The sequence below is a fragment of the Camelus dromedarius genome, chromosome 15 (assembly GCF_036321535.1).
Source record: "Camelus dromedarius isolate mCamDro1 chromosome 15, mCamDro1.pat, whole genome shotgun sequence".
Lineage (NCBI taxonomy): Eukaryota > Metazoa > Chordata > Mammalia > Artiodactyla > Camelidae > Camelus > Camelus dromedarius.
Window position 1 is genome coordinate 37,116,173 of NC_087450.1, and position 17,429 is coordinate 37,133,601.

Sequence of the window (17,429 nt, forward strand, 5' to 3'; positions counted from 1 at the left end):
GACCCAAATCATGGAAGACTTTGTCAACTATTCTGAAGAGTTTGTACTTTATCCAGAGCAGAAAAGTCACATGAACCGATCTGCATACAAGCAAAGTCTGTATGGAGGGAGGACCCAGAGGAGAAGAGGGAACAGCAGGCAGGTGGTTACAGTAAGTCTAGTGGGAGGTGCTGGGGTCTGAATTAAGAGGGAGGCTGAGGGCATGGAGATGAGGTGAGCTGGACAGAGATTCAGAAGTCAGAGCTGACTTCTCGCGGACTTGCTGGGTGTAGAGGGAGGGAGGAAGTGGGCAGTAACACTGAGGTTTCATTGTGATAAGAAGTTGAAGGGGTCTCTTTCTGCCATCTTTCCGTGCCGCCATAATGGTGCGCATGAACGTCCTGGCTGATCCTCTCAAGAGCATCAACAATACCAAAAAGAGAGGCAAACGCCAGGTTCTTAATATGCCGTGCTCCAAAGTCATTGTCTAGTTTCTAACTGTGATGATGAAGCATGGTTGCATTGGCGAATTTGAAATCATCGATGATCACAGAGCTGGGAAAATTGTTATGAACCTCACAGGCAGGCTAAATAAGTGTGGAGTGATCAGCCCCAGATTTGATGTGCAACTCAAAGATGTAGAAAAATGGCAGAATAACCTGCTCCCATCCCATCAGTTTGGTTTCATTGTACTAACAACCTCAGCTGGCATCACGGACCATGAAGAAGCAAGGTGAAAACACACAGGAGGGAAAATCCTTGGATTCTTTTTCTAGGGATGTGATACATACGTGCAAATAAAATGCCTCAGTGGAAAAAAAAAAGTTGAAGGGGGATGGCTGACTGAGGAAAATAGGGGAAAGCCTTTTAAATTTGAGGTGACCATGGGACAGTTCTCAATCTCTTGACTGTACTTGTATTTGGCCTCTCTACACTCCTTGGAGTCAGGAGCTTTGGACCTCTCCTATGAGATAAACAGTGTCTAATAGTGGAAAGGACACCAGTTAGGAGGTCAGCTGACTGGCAGTGCAGCCTTAACTCTCTGGCAGGAGTTGGGGGGGAGAGGAGATCCCTGATGGGGCGTGCTCAGTTAACTGCTAATTCTAACTGGAAGTTCATTCTTTGATAACCAAAGTACTCATCTCTGCACCACCTCTCACGCCTTAGATGACACCCTGCATAAAGCAGACTGTGGGCAGTATTAAATAGATGCCTCATAGGGAGATTATGAAAGGAAATCCATCATCAAGCAGGGGTTATGACTTGGGGTTTAGGTTGCCCCAGGGGCATCGAACTAGGATACAATGAGTTAGGAAGTCCAGGAGGATCTCCAAATCCCTTTCCATTAATAAACAGATGAATAAACAAACAGCCTAACAAAAATCCATCTAGAAGTCACCCTGTAAGCTCCGATGACACCAGTGCTTTCCTAGAGGTCATGCAGGATGAAAGGCTGTACGAAAACCTGGACAAGCGATATGGACATATGGATACATGCTTTTTACCGCAGAAAAGGGAATTTCTCATGCAGCTGGTGAGACTGGTAAAAATCCAAAACAATAGGGATCACAGTTCACAGAAGACTACAGAGGCTGATGGGTATTTTTAAAAGTAACCTGAACTTTCTATAGGATGTTACTGGATCTCCACAAGAAGGTTCACCACAGTTGGGAAAGGACCTGCTGTAAGTCATTTTCTGATTAGAGTGCTTTCTGGCTGGCTGCTGCAAGGTGCTGGTAGCAGGAGGGTAGGGGTATGCACCGTTGAGAAGACACGAGTAGTGTCTCCTAAGTAGAAGGGGGCTATGGCAAACTGTAGGATGGTCTCTGAATGGGAAACAACATTAGAGACTTGTGCGAGGAAAGATCAAGAGGAGAAGCAGGGCACAAGCAATAGCTCGGGAGTACGGGAAAGCGAGGGAGGAAGGTGGGAGAATAGCTGTGGGGGCGGAGGTGGGGGATAAGAAGGGGAGAAAGGAGTATGAAAGCAACCTCACGTGCAATGCACGAGTCATTGATTACGGAGAGGTGCTGTGAAGAGAACTGGGTTTCTAAATTGGGAAGGAGGGAATTTGTTCTCCGGAGATCCTTTGTCCGTTTACCCAGACCAGCCCAGAACTAAGGGGGTGTGGTATTGAGTTTAGGGCGATCGGGGTGTGAGACGGTCGCAGTGGGGGCGCCGCCCAATTTCTGCCAGAAGTGGAAGGCTGGGAAAATTGAGCGGCAGGCAAGCAGGCCGGCAAGCAGGACGGAGGCGGAGCGAGGGCGCCAATGGGCGGGACGAAGGAGGGCGTGGGGCGGACAAGGAGGCCCGGGCTGCGGGCGGCGCTAGGACCCGTCGTTGCTCTGCCTGCTCCTGGGAGGTTGATAAAGCGGCGGCGGCGTTTGACGTCAGTGGGGAGTTAATTTTAAATCGGTACAAGATGGCGGAGGGGGACGAGGCAGCGCGGAGGCAGCAGCCGCACCAGGGGCTGCGACGCCGGAGGCGGACCAGCGACCCAAGCACCGCGGTTAACCACGTCTCGTCCACGACCCTCCTAGGTACAGGCCGGCGGGGCGGAGGCCGCAGGGCCCAGGTGGGGAGAGGGCGCGGGCCGCTCCGGGCTCGCGGGCACCGGCGGCAGGCGGTGGGGTCGTCGTCCGCGGCTGGCTCAGCCCTCCTCCCGCCGCCGCGTCTGACCGTCAGGCCTAGCCCCCGCCGCACCCCGTGCTCCCGCGGCGCGCGGCCTGAAAGGGCGGTTCTTGGGCCGTGGCTCCCGCAGCTGTCGGGCGAACGGGCGGCGCGCGCGTCTGCGCCCGGCCCGGCCCCCTGCCCGCCCGCCGCGTGGCTGCCGTAGCGTCCGCCCCGACCTGAGGGGGCGGCCTTGAGCCGGGGCCGCAGACCCAGGGCGCGGGCAGGTCGGCGGCGGCGCGGCTCTGTCCTGGGGAGCTCCGTACGCGGCCGGGCGACCTGTCACCCGGCGGACACTCGCTGCCTACTGTCCCTCGCTCGGAAAGGGAGGAAGGGTTAACCAGGTCGCGATGGGCCCCGTGGAGGAGGAGGACGCACAGCCCGCGGGAGGAGCAGACACCTCGCTGACAGGTCGGAGAACTCTCCAGACACCCTTCCAAAAGGGAACCGCAGTCCGCAGGCCAGGCTCGGGGGCTCGCGTTCCAGGGCCCCTTGGTTCCTGAACCCCATTCACGCGGGTAGCACGGAGCTGGTATACAAGTTCAGATTTAGTTGTCAAACTGGGGTTATGAGCCGTCTACTAGTACTCAAACCATAGCATGGCCCGGTCACACTGAAAGTGCCGGTGGTGTGAAGTCACCTGATCCTTCGCTCCCGGTCTTACTGAATGTGAGCTCCTACTGTACGTGTACGAGGAGCCCCCCTGCCCCTTGGAAGACGGGTTCGCCTTGGCGGCGGCGTGTTGTCTGTCCCTCACTTATAAAGCCCCTATTTTTAGTACTTTAGCATTTAATCTTTCTCTGTGGTGTGAATGGAAAGCCTGAAATCCTGATTGAGAATTTTGATGGTACTTAAAGGCATAAAGTTTTTCAAAGGCTTGTAAATAGTAAAAGCTTATGGTTAGGTTAGTATGGCTGTGGCATAGAGTCTATTAACTACACTAAATATGAACTGTGTTTTTCAGATGTGATAAAGGTTTTGTGGGATAAGATGTGAAACATTTTGATAAAATATTAGCCATGAAGACTCACTTTAATAGAAAAGTTTATGTGAAAAATCCTTTGTCATTCACGATAACCCTTGGACGTGTTGAACGTAGGTCAGAGGTGATGACAAACTAGAGTTTTGCTAAGGGGACAAACAGGAAATAAAGCTTATTTTATTATTTCTTGCCAACCGAAGCACTTGATAGAACTGTTTACATAGGAAAAATGCTAGTAGAGAAGAGAGAGTTGCCTTAAATCTCTTCTGTTTGGAAGTCTCAAGTAATTAGTTGTTCTGGAATGCTGATGGATTGGTTAGTTTAGCTTTTTTGGACCTTGGGGTTGCGCATGCTCATTTATTTAAAATAACCGTTTTAGGAGGATATAGCTCAAGTGGTGGAGGGCGTGCTTAACATGCATGAGTTCCTGGTTTCATTCCTCAGTATCTCCTTTAAAAATAAACAAACAAACCTAATAACCCCCCCCCAAGAAAATACATGTATGAGTTTAAAAAAAAACTTAAAATAACCGTTTTAGATGTAGTTGCACAGTGTTTAATGTGCTTACCTTATTAGGAGAAGCATAGCTTTATGATGCATGGTTATGAACGTCATTTTTAGGCTGTGGCACATGGAGGTGAAATGCAGTTCTTAAAACTTGATAAATAGGGTTCATCATTTATTAAATGCTCTGCTACTCAAATGTTTGTCTTTTTTTTTTTTTGGTGTGGAGTTAGTCCTTCACTTGATAGCCATTCCTATCAAATGACTGCCTAAAATAGTCCCTCTCCCTGCTAATTTGCTCTGAGTCATCCATTACTACATTAAAAACCCAATAAACTTATGAAGATTTGTGTTTAAAGTAAAAACCAACAGGCTGTGAATGAGTAGAGACTCATCTAATTTTAGATGTAGAAACTGTCTCCTGCTTTCTGGATAAAAGTTGAAGAGCTGAGTTGGGATGAGTCAGGTGCCACTCTAGTAGTAGTCTTAGGAAGATGCTTTGTGTCTTAAAGAGAAGTGCTTACTCTTTTTAGAAATATAAGACCTTTTTAAAGCACTTACGAACTCTTCTGTATTAATGACTGTGGAATGATAAGAATTTGTGGATGTGATTAAATCTATTTAGTAAAATGTTTTGAAATCCTTCAAAATTCTTTACTGGGGAAGAAGGAGTTGCCTTACAATAAAGAGGTATTTATTAGAGGGCAAGTAAACCATGAGTTAAAATGAGATTCTGGCCTTAAGTTGAGTGCACCTATTTTCAGATTCATTTTTAGTTTGCCCCTGTGTTTTAACTTTAGGATGAAGTTTTTTAATATTCATAAATGAAAGTAACTTTCTTGAAATTGTTAGATCTTTTCCAAAATTGTACGTTTTCCATTCGTCTGCTGTTAAGCAGCTGCTCAAAGTATACCTGGAGGACTGTCACCTAGTTTGATGCTGGCGTTCAAGACATATTTTTTAAATTGTGAGACCTAGTAATAAGGTACGTTTAAAAAATTTGTTTATACTTAATTGAAAGATTTTCTTTGACATACACAATTGTAAGCAAAGCTGTTTGGCAGACTGTCAAAGAGCCAGAAATGGAAGGGGTAGGAATAGAAGTTCAACTTTTTTGTAATGGTGATTTATAGCTTTACAGAAGGAGTTTTTCTCTAGGGTGGGTGCAGGGACAGCTATTCCCACCCCCCCACCCCCCTTTTTTTTTAAGTGTAATGGTATTCTGATGTGTAACCATTTGGGGATTGTATTATTTATTTTCTTGGGCATTATTTAACTAAGGAAGATAAATGCGAATATGGAATATATTCTATGTAAATTTGATTCCCCAATGAATTCATTACTCATGTAAGTTTCTTCCTATCTTTTACTCTTCTTCACTACCCATAGTACAGAAGAACTATTGAGGGCTTTCTCCATAGTTTTAAAAATGGATATCCAGGGAAAAAAACACCAAACTGAAACTATGAAGTCAGTTGGATAATACTTGATACTTTATAAAGTACTTTAAACATCTTGCTCTGATTTTATTTCTTAAAACCTTCCTGTGAGAAAATTAAGTTACTCCCATTAAAGGGAGTGATTGTGACTTGTCTACACTTGCAGAAACTACTCAGAGGTACTCTTACTGCTCATCAGATTTGGTGGAGGGTAGGCACCTTTATTCATTGTAAATTATCACATATAATTAGAGATGACTGGGTCACACTTTGTTGAAAGAAGTTTGAAATCATACTGGTGAGAAGATGGGGCAGTTTAAAACTAAATATAGGGCAAGTCACTAAGAGTAGGAAGGGAAAAGGTGGCTATGGTAGAAAGAAGTAGAAGAATAAATAAAGTAGACTTTGGGGTTAGTCTGCTGTTCAGTACAAGTAGAATTTAGGGGATTCCCTTGCTACAGTACCAGTTTAATAAAAACTGTTTGTACAACTTGTATTTCTATGATTGGCATCAAAATAACCAGTGACTAATAACTTATTGGTGAAAGGTGCTTATCCGGATCGCTAGTACATTTCACCTTTTTATTGCATAATACTCTGTGGGGGCAGTGCTTCTTTAATCATAGGGAATCAAGATAGTGTAGTGGAAAAAAGAATGTGGAATCAAAAGCTGAGTGACTTCATTTAAACTCTGAGTCTTGAAACCCCTTACAGTAGTGATAATAATCCCATACGGGCTGTTGTGGGAAACAAAAGAGGTGATACAGTACAAGTGTTTTCTTGATTGTAAAGCTGTGTGTGAGACACAGTAACATATAAGTAAGAACGTGCCAGTTTGACTACTTGTTCTATTATATATGTATATTTTGCAATCAGAAAGTCTTATAATTTTTTTCCCTGTAATGTGGACACAGGTTTAGTTTGGGCAAGGGTGGTGGATAAATTTTTAACTTTATTTGTAAAATGCTGATAATGTGTTCATAAGTTATTGTATTAAATGTGAATAAATGTGCTTAACCCACTGGCAAACATTCTATTTGATGGTAGTTACTACTATAATGTGTGGTTAAGACTGAGACTTTGAACTACACATTTAATTTTTAAAATTGGTGACTTGAAAGCTCTTTGTTCAGTTTTTATAAGATAAAAATATACATTCATGCTTCTCAGCTATCCTTATTTTAATTTGCATTTTAGAGAATCATTTAATCATGTGGTGAAATACTCTCCTGAAATTATTTGTTTCAATTATGGAATTCAATATGAATTAATGTTTTAGTTAAGGTTATGAGAGTTTTCAAGTAGCGTGCATTGGCTTTTCAAACAGTAAATGTGCAAAATCTAATTTACGTCTGTTACGCACAAGAACGCACAAGAATGCCTAAAAAAAGACTGACTTGAAACCACACCAATTATGGATCCCATAAAAAGCTTTTTTCCCCTTCGTGTAATTAGCATTAACTGTAGAGTCATGGGTAGTGATAAGAATGTCCTTACTTTAACCAAAGACTTTTAATTTCTGCAAACTTCCTATGGCCTTCTAAATGGAATATTTTTTCCTTTCTGGTGGTTAATATCTACCCTAGTAAACTTGTAGGTCTTTCTTTTTAAAATTAAAATTAAAAAAAATTTTTTTATTAAATAGATAATCCATGAAGGCACTTTAGAAACTTTAAAGCCTTCTATAAAGAAACTCTTAAAGGGGGTGAAATTGGCACACTCAACAAGCTGCTCTTTTCATATTTGAGTGAATTGATTTCTGAGATATTAAAAGTTGGATTAAGTTCACTTTTATCAGAATGGTGTGGGGGAGTTGAGTTTTGAATGATAAGTTGGAGAGAAATTTTGACACAGAAATCACCCAGGTTCTTAGATTTTTTGACGACAGTTATTAATCATCAGAAATTGCTGTTTTCTTTTCAGCAGCACTAAAATAGATATGACAATATGAGCAGGCTATGTGGAATTTTTGTTTAGAGTCAAGAGGTTTTATATTGCAGGAAAAGGGCCATGCACTTAGGTATTTTTTCTCAAAAAATTCTGAAGTAGGCTAGAAGTCCTTGGGAAGGTTGAGCAATGTAGCTGATACCAAATGTCTTACAACTGGATATTAAGATACAAATTTACTGCCTTTAAGTTACAACTAAATTTGTGATTGAACAGGGCTTGTGATCACTGTTAACCTAATCGAGTAATCAAGTAATATGGTAATTATTGCTTTGTCAAAAAAGTTTACAGTTTAATTTCAAAAGCAATGAATCTTTGTAGACACTTTGGAAAATACTAATAAAGGAAAAAAGAAAGTAAAAATCATACCAACTGTTGGTAACCACTGCTAACATTTTAGTATACATCCTTTTTTAAATGACTAATATAATTTTTCCCAGATTGGGATCTTGTTGTAGTTTTGTAATTTACTTTTTCACTTCATATTGTATTTCCCTATTTGATTAGATAATCTCTACAACAGTTTTTTAACAGACTTTATTCTTTTAGAGCAATTTCAGGTTCACAACAGAATTGAGCAGAAAATACAGAGAGTTCCCATATAGCCCTCCCCACCCACACATATATCTACTCCCCTACCCTCAACATCCTTCACCAGTGTGGCATATTTGGTATAATCGATGAACCAACATGGGCACATTATTATCAACCAAAGTCCTTAGTTTACATTAGGGTTCACTTTTGATGCTGTACATTCTATGGGTTTTGACAAATGCATAGTGACATGTAGCCACAACTATAGTATCATACAGAATAATTTCATTGCCCTAAAAATCCCTTTTGCTCCATCTATTCATTCCTCCCTCATTCCCTCTCCCCAACCCCCTGGAAACCATGATCTTTTATTGTTTCTGTAGCTGTGCCTTTTCCAGAATGTCACTTGGTTGGAATCATACAGTTTGTAGCCTTTTCAGACTGGCTTCTTTCATTTAGAAATACGTCTTTTAAGTTAACAACATGATTTTTAAAATGGCATTATACTACTACTTAACTAAAACTCCTCTTGGTTATGGGGTTATTTCTTGTCACTATTGCTGGTTAAACATCTTTATAGATAAACCTTGACTCTTAAGAGTAGATTGCTGGGTCGAATGCCCTGTACATTTTCAAGATTGAAGATACACAATCAGCAAATCCATTCAGAAAGATTGTACCCATTTAGTCTCTTTCCATTAAGGTTGGATTTGTGCCTATTCAGAAGTGGGTGTTGTTAATTAAAAATTAATGTCAACACACAGGAAAAATGGGGATCTCACTGTTTCATTTGCATTTCTTTGATTACAGTTAATGTTTAAATTTTAATATGGTAATTGAATGTGAATTCTTTTTCTTTAACTGAGAAAATTGCATTTTTTCTCAGTGCCTCTCAGTGTTCCTCATGTTTTTGTAAAAGTCGTTTTGCGTACAAGAAATTCTTTTTTTAAAAAAAAGTTTGCTTATAGCTTTTTGAAAGAAAATTCGCATTCCACAAAATTCACCTTTTAATGGAGGTGCTGGGGATTGAACCAAGGACCTTATGAAGAAATTCTTTTTCATGTTTATCTTTTAATTTTGTGGGGGTGTTTTGAGGGGAGGAGAATAGTATGTTTTAAAAGCATTTAAAGTGGGTCTGTATGAGTGTTTTTCTTAATGAATGGGCAACTGTCAACTTACTAACTTAGTGCTTGTGCTAGTCTCTTCTGAATCCTTAGGTATCCCACTGGAGTTTTTGGTTTTTTGTTTTCTTTCTTTTTACTGTTTTCAATTCTTTGTGAGATATTGATTGTTTATTCCTGTCTCTTTTTTTTAATGCCAGAGTATGGGCATCTGCTTCAGTGCCCAGTATATTGTAGAAGCTTCATGCTTAGGAGCTGGGTTCACATCACTACCACCTTCACCAAGCTTCAGCATCCTTAACTAAAAAAAACCTACTTTAGGCATTTAAGTTTAAAGAAAATGTCTTAAAAGCACTTGGAATGTGTTGAATGTACAAAGAAAGTTACTCCTTCTCAGGGTAAAGGAGTATCTGACGAGGCTGGGATTAGTTTTCTTTGGGAGTAGAGACCTGGAGTAGGGCAGGCAGGTAGAGGACCATATTTAGACAAAGAACTAGCTTTGTCTTGATGTTATGTTGACATATGGAGCACCTATCTTAATTAAAAAAAACTTTTCTGTTGCTTGTAATGAATTCCTACATAGAAAAGTGTAGAACAGATCCCTGATTCTAGGCTTTCATGTGGATGGAAGGTCAGAGAGACCTTATGCATATTCATGAGTAAAGTTTATCATTAAGTTTACAATTTCAGAGGTAGAAATTACCGTGTCTTAGTATTGTTGAGGAAGACTTCATGGGGGAGGTTGGGCTTGTCAGGCCTTGAAGATGGGTGGGTCTCAGCACAGTTGTAGGATCTATCACTTGTTTGATGATAAAAAGATAGGCATTTTGTTGGGATGCTTTTTTATAAAATAGAGCACTTGTCCCTGCTTTCTAAGAATTTTTCTAAAAGGGTTGCTTAAAAAGTCTTTAAAAGCAATTAGAAGCAACTGAAATGAAACATCAAATGTGTTAAGAGCATGCTTAATAAAAAGGGAAGTGGGTTGTTTTTCTGTGGCCAAATAGAGCAAAGAATTGATTTCAATAACTGAATAATTCCTGGAAAAACTCTCTGAATAGTCCCCCAAATGTGGCTTCATAAAAATTGTAAAGATGTGTGCTCCCTGCCCTTATTTTTGAGCATGTGTGTTTCTCTACCACCAGGAATCCTGACATGTACTTAAAATCTCCAAACTAGAGAAAGACAAAAGGAGAGTATAGTTGGAACCTTTGACTCTCTTATCCCTTTTGTTTTTTAAAAATTAGCCACATTTTATCTAGCTGGAAGGATGTTTATTTGTCTCTCTTTGGCACTATTCCCTTTTTATAGTTGCTCTCTTAGTAGGAATTTTGCCTGTACTGGGCCAAGGTTGGGATTTGAGTGTATACTTTGTTTTTCTTTCTTTTTTTTTTTTTAAACTGCTGCTGTAATAAGTCATATGAGGTAGAGTGGTAGCAAAATGGAACTCAGTGTCTTATTTCCAGAGTCTTGGCAGATACCTATTTGAGATTTGTCATGAAAACTCTATTCTAAATTTAAGTTTGTGTGTGTTTTTCTTTTAATAACTCCTTTGCTAACTGGTTATCCTAAATTTCAATAGCTCTTCTATGAGTTTAATGTCTTTTAACTTATTACAGAGTTAATTTGGGGGCCACAAAGAAAACAGTTAAACTATTTGCCTAAATCAAGGCAATTTATTCTGGTTTTGTTGGATTCGTGATCACTGTGTTACAAAACCTTGGAGTCACTGTACCAATAATACTTTTGGAAATGGAAATTTAGTGCATTGTCACTTTATAAAGGCTTATAAGAAAAGAGAATGTCCTTTGTAAAAAAAAAAAAATGGAATAATTTAGTGTTATCTGTTGCCTACTCCAAAGAAGGATGTTGAAGAACTAGCTAGCTCTTGCATGCATCTTTCTATTTTTACTGTCACCTCTTGACTTTCGGCTTTTCTCCTCTTGCTCAGGCTCTTCCAGTTGCCTTATATCTGATTTCCCTGTTTTTAAACTCATTATTCTTCTTACTCTCTCATCACTTTCAGTTTATCTCTGCAGCACAGCTTTGATCCTATCACTCTGCTTTAAAATTTTCCGTGGCTCTCCTCATGATAATATTCTTAGCCTAAACTTTTAAGGTTAGCTTAATTTGATTCTCAGGGCTCAGAGGGAAGCAGCCTTCTCCAGAATGTATTCATTGGTAACCCTAGTTTGAATAATCCAATGTAGCTCTTTCTTTATACTGTCCTTTTATACTTGTTCATGTCAGAACTTTGAGAGTAAGGACTATTAGTAGTGAATTGTACTTTCCTAGCATCTAGCATAATGCCTTGCTCTCTGATTACTAATTTGAAGTAGGTAGGGTGGGGAAGCCTTCCTCAGTTCATAACACTGTGTAGGTTTGTGGAGCATTGTTGGGAGTCAGTGAATATGACACAATGAACTGAATGCATATCTTACCAAAAATGGGAGAATATAATTTTATTGCATCTTACATTTCAAAAGTCTACAATTTAAAATCTGCCCTTCTAGAAAGCTTACAAAGACAAAATTGTTTCCCAAATGTTGGGGGCTTTTAAAAATGATTTGCTGATTATAATAAATGATTAAGTTTTGACAAGGAAATTTTTGGAAAAAGTAAAGGGAAATACAGCTGTATGCCAAGATATGTTATGAAGATGAGAAACTTCTCTGCTTCTAAACAAATTGTATTGTTGGTAACTTTTCTCACCTTTCTAAAAATCTTAAAAACGTAAGAATTAACTTCTGTTTATTCAGCAAACATGCTCATTTGGCTTAGTTGGAAGATGACGGATCTGACAGAGACCTGAGTATGCATCCTGATTTGACTACTTAAAAAATGTAAGTCCTTGCAAATTGCTTAAAGTAAGCCTCAGTGTCCTTCTTTATACAAACAAGGAAACTTGTAGCTATTCCACAAAGTGATTTTGAGGATTACATAGTTAATAGCACAGAGTAGGTACTCCAAGTGTTTTTCTCTTTTCTCTGGTAAGAGGTAGAATACCTAAAATTATTTCATACAATAAATTATTTCAAGGAATGAGAAAGTTACTAATGTTTTCACCTCTTCTCCTAGATAGCCACTTCTTTTTGTTCTCTGCTCAAATGTCTCCTTATTAAAGAAACCTTGCCTGACCATTCTTTTGTGAAATGGTGCATTTCCATCCGTTTCCCTTAACCTGCTTTATTTTTTCTCTGTAGCACTTAACACCAGCTGCTGTCATCTATCTGTCTTCTATCTCCTCACCTTTAAGATGTAGTAAACTCCTAAGGGCAGGATTTTTTCTTTTTTATTGTTTATTTTGTTAGTGGTATTGAGTCTGCAGTTCTTAGAACCAGGTCATAGGTGAATATTTACTGAAGGAATAAAGTCTTATGCACCCCTACTCTAGTCCTTTCACCTCTGCATCAGAATTACTTTGGTGCTTGTTACAGTTGTAGGTTCCTGGATCCCATACCTGATGAGTTAAATCAACTCTGGAGGTGAGATCCAAGAATCTGTATTCCAAACAAAGTGGTTCTTAAGCTTCAGTATGTTTTGTGGTGTGGCTCATTAAATATTGACAGTATAACTAAGTTTCAGACCCATGTATAATTAAGTTACAGAAGAATCAACTGTTCTGTAGCAAACAGTTTCTTTCCTGTTGATCTGTCAAGGAAGAGTTGTGTATCTGTAGTTTTGATTGTTTTGGATACTCTAGTTTTTGTCCAGAAATTCAGTTTAATCCAGAACTTAAAGTTGAAAATCTCAAAATACTATATGTTTATCAGTCTACCTCTCCCAAACAAACCAAACCCTTTAAACCCACACTTAATCTCTACTTGTTATTTTTAACTCATAATAATAGATGAGCTGATATTAGGGATTTATTTTAAATGATAAGCATCACTCAAAGCTATGGACTGATCTGAGCCTCTTTCATATGGCTCTGCCACTGGGGAACAAAGACTGATCTTAATAAGAATTATCCTGTAACACTGAAAGGCAGTTTGGTATAGAGGAAATAGCATGGGCTTAATTAAAAGCCCTAAATAGAAATCTTGATTCATATACTAATTTTTAGAGGTAGAGTCTTGAAGAGGTTTTTTTGTTTTGTTTTGTTTTTGACTCTGAATGTCCACATTTTCTCTCTGAAATGGGAATAATTGCTAAGTTACAGGGTTGTTGAAAGGATTCCTATCAAAGTGCCTGGCATAAAGTCACAGTCATTAAGTTCCTTTCCCTGTGGATGTAAATTCTTAAGCAACTTAAAATGCTTCATTAGAAATTATTATAATAGAAATGATTATAATCAAACTTATAAAAATAACAGGGAAAAATATAATGGTTACCCAAGTGCCCATTGCATAGCTCTAATACCATAATACTTGCCATATTTGTTTTGAATCCTTTTTCAAAGAGAAATAAAATGTTACTGTACAGTCGAAGGGTTCTCCAGACATCTTTCTTTTCTCCTCTTCCCTCCCTCCCTAGATATACACCTATCTAGAAGTTGGTGTATGTGTTTCCTGGTTTTTAATAGTCCTATAACATTAAATTTTTTCTGTGAACAATATATAATATTGTGCTATATTTAAACATTTTTAGTAAGTGGTTCAGACTATGTATTTGTGTCTTGATTTGTTTTTTTCATTTGACATTGGTTTTGAGGTTTAAACATATGTATGTATTTAAATCTTATTTGTTAATTTTAGTTCTCTATTTCATGTTTTATTCATGGATGTTTTGGTTGTTCCAATTTTTTTTTTTTCAGTTACAAACAGTAGTTCATTGAACAAGGAACCTTGTCTCTTCTGTACATATGTGTAAGAATTCCTCTAGCATATAAATAACTTAATTGGAAATTAAAGTTTGAAAGTTTCAGTATTGTGTACTCTAATTCTTTAAAAATTTGGACCACACAACAAAAGTATTTTAAGAAAAGTACTTAACAGATGAAAGACCCCTGGGGTGACTTGGAGAGATATCCTGCAAGACTTCCCTTTAGAAGAAAATAGAGAAGACTCTAAGTTGCAGAACCTAAGTAAGAATTTTTCTAAATTTCTGTCTTATTGCTTAGGGTATCCAAAACCATTATTTATTCTAGCATCTCCTAACTAGCGAACAAAATTGACTATAAACTGCAACCTCATTTAAAGTAACCTAAATTAGGTTCAGTCTAAAAACGTTTTTCTTATCTTTAAGTACACTTCAGGAAATCTATGCTTAAGAGGTGGTTAATGTTTGACGGTAAGCTTTGGGAAAATATTTTGCAATGTATTTTACATTTTTGTTCATCTATTTAGATAAATGGGTAAAAGCATTTTTATTCCTCAGTATTCTTTAAATGGGAAGAACAAAGATTCTGTGACATCAGTGCTGATTACTATGGAAGCAGAATAGATTTCAAGTGGAAAATAATATGTGAATCTTATAGGAAAATAATTGTTTTTTAATCTCCTGCTTTGATAGTAATGTAGGAAGGAAATATGAACTACATTATATACACATTGAGAGTATTTTTAAAGATTGGTCATTTAAGATGGTCTTGTTGGTCAAAGGGGCAAAGCTAATGAGGGAAAGTATCTGATATCTGACATTATTAAGAGTTCCTCTTCTGGAGTCCTTGAAGTTTTTATTTTTGCAATTTGCATCATAGTTCAGTTGTATATGAGAGAAGTTTAACATTGTAAGTTCTGAGTAGCATTATTTTATAGGATCAAATAGTTAAAACCTTTTCTTATAGTACATGATTGGCTAATAGCCACTTCTCTCCTTAAAAAAAAACCTTTTTGGAATCCAGGTTTGTGTCTTTGCTGTTACTCTTGTTTTGGGCAGGGGAAGGAAAGCTCGCTATTAAAAGCTCACCCAAGTGACTGATAATTCCAAACCAATAATTTTCACCCCTAGCTATCTATCATGTCAGCATATTAAAGCATTTTCTACATTTTTATTTTTAAAGTAGGGATGTCTGTGTACACTGCCTCTTTTCACTTTGTACCAAATCCACAGTAGCTTGACTGGCGTGATTGGTTCTATCAGAGTTTTTAGCAGTCTTCCAGGAAGAATGGAGGATTATAGTTTAGCTTGAAAGCTTTTTTCCTTCAGTGATAACTTTAACATCACTAGAAACTACCTGGAATAAAAATAAAATAAAATGAACGATCTTTATGTACTAAATACCTGTAAAATATCATGATCTTTGGTACTCTTATGTTCAGAGGATCATCAGTGTTGGCATCACGTTAGAGTTAGTGAGAAACTCAGTTTCAGGCTCCATCTCAGATTTCCTGAATCAGAATAGGCATTTAAACAAGTTCCTCAGGTGATTCATATGCATGTTAAAAGTTTGAGAAGCACTAATGTAGCGGAAATAACACTGAATTAATAAGACCTTGCCCAGTTCTCCCTCCAGTGGTCTAGTCATGTGATTTTTTTTTTTTTTAATCTTTAAAATGAGTGAATTTGGCTGCATAATCTCTAAAGCCCCTCTGGGTGATATGTTAGATTTAATTTTGAGTACTGAGGCTAATTTTTAGGCATCTGTACTAGAACTTGAATGTCCTAAATGACTTGACATGTTAGGGATTGAATGCATATTCTCTTGGTGCTTAAAATACTTGTAGGAGTTAAAATGTCCCCCTTTCCAGTATAAAATTCTGTCTTTGGAGTTCTTTAAAAAATAAGTATGTAATTTCATAATACTTTTTTACAACTTTACCAAAATATCTTGGCTTGATGAAAATTCTCAGGAATTGATTTACAAATGTGTGAATTTGTCACCATTGGAGACACTCAGAATTATCTTTCCAAGTCCTGAATTCAGGTCAGGAGAAAATAAATTAAATTTGAACAGTGTCAGAATTGATGGACAGCCCTAGTTTTTCAACATACTGGAGTATAACTTTCATAGGCAATTATCCTTGAAGGGGACAATACTAATTAGAATATTTTTGTTCTGGAAAGTGATGAATAAATTGGTTGGATTGCTTTATCCTCATTTAATAAATGAAAGTGCTAAGGGGAATAGGCTGGATTTGATTTTTTCAAAATCTGCTTGACTGAAATAATTTATATGAAATTCACTGATTTTTAAGTGTAGTTTGATGAGTTTTGATAAATGTATAGTTTTGTAATGACCATCACCAAAATCATGGTATAGAACTTTTCCGTCATCTCTAAAAGTTCCCTTGTATTCCTTTATAGTTGTGCTAGCTTGGAATGCTATAGCAAATTACCATAGATTCAGTGTGTTAAACAACAGAAACAAATGAGTTTATTTCTCAGTTATGGAGACTGGGAAGTCCAAGATCAAGGTGCCAGTAGATTTGATGTATAGTGGAACCCTCTTTCTGGTTTGCAGATGGCTGTCTTGGTGTATCTTCATTTGGTGGAGTGAGGGATATCTCTTTCAAGTCTCTTACTAATCCCATGCATGAGGGCTCCACCCTCATGACCTCATTATCCCCAAAGGCCCCACCCCAGATATGTCACATTGGAGATAAGGGCTTCAACATACCAATTTGGGGGAATCACATTCAGTTCATAGTAGTAGTCAATTCTCTTCCTTTAACTTCAGCTCCTAGCAACTACTGATCTGCTTTCTGTTTGTGTTGTTTTGCTTTTTCTAGAATTTAATGTAAATGGAATCATGCAGTACAATTTTTGTGTATGGCTTCTTTCACTTAGTATAATGCTTTTTAGATTTATCTGTGTATTTCAGTGATTCATTTCTTTTCATTGCCAAGTAGTAGTCCATTGTATGGATTTAATACAATTTATTCGTTTTCCAGTAAATAAACATTTAGGTTGCTTCCAGTTTATGGCCGTTATGAATAAAGCTGCAGTGAACATTTGTATTTCAGTCTTTCGTTATCCTGTGTTTAATTTCTCTTTTAAGTACCTCACAGTGTGATTGCTGGTTGTATGGTATGTGTTTATATATGGTATTGCCAGAAAGTTTTTTAAAGTGGTTTTTTTCATTTTATACTCTCACCAGAAATATATGTGAGTGCTAGTTGTTCCCCACCAGCTCTGTTTTTGTCAGTTTTGTAAATTTTAGCTATTCTAGTGAGTGTGTAGTGATATCTCATTGTGGTGTTAATTTATATTTCCTTAGGATCTGATTGTGTGAGTGTATTTTCATGTGCTTATTGGCCATTCATATATCTTCTTTGAAGTGTTTTTTAAAATCTCTTGTCCATTTTAAAATGGAATTGTTTGTATTGAGTTGTAAGAGTTGTTTATGTATTCTGAATACTGGATTTTGATTAA

The 17,429-nt window shown here is 38.1% G+C and overlaps 1 protein-coding gene and 1 pseudogene across 3 annotated transcripts in view; both read left to right on the plus strand.

Annotated features, from left to right (window-relative positions):
* The first annotated feature begins 318 nt into the window (after positions 1-318).
* LOC116157450 (small ribosomal subunit protein uS8-like) lies at positions 319-803 on the plus strand (annotated as a pseudogene).
* A 1,568-nt stretch (positions 804-2,371) lies between these two features.
* ATL2 (atlastin GTPase 2) overlaps positions 2,372-17,429 on the plus strand; it is a 51,293-nt gene continuing 36,235 nt past the window's right edge. The window contains exon 1 of one of the 3 annotated variants that reach the window (XM_031466861.2): positions 2,372-2,519. In XM_031466861.2, coding sequence (XP_031322721.1) covers positions 2,402-2,519 — 118 coding nt within the window. In that variant the 5' untranslated portion in view covers positions 2,372-2,401. Of the gene's footprint in view, positions 2,520-2,849; positions 3,061-17,429 lie in introns of those variants that run through there. The other 2 variants (XM_010997254.3, XM_064494574.1) reach the window with 2 other exon arrangements.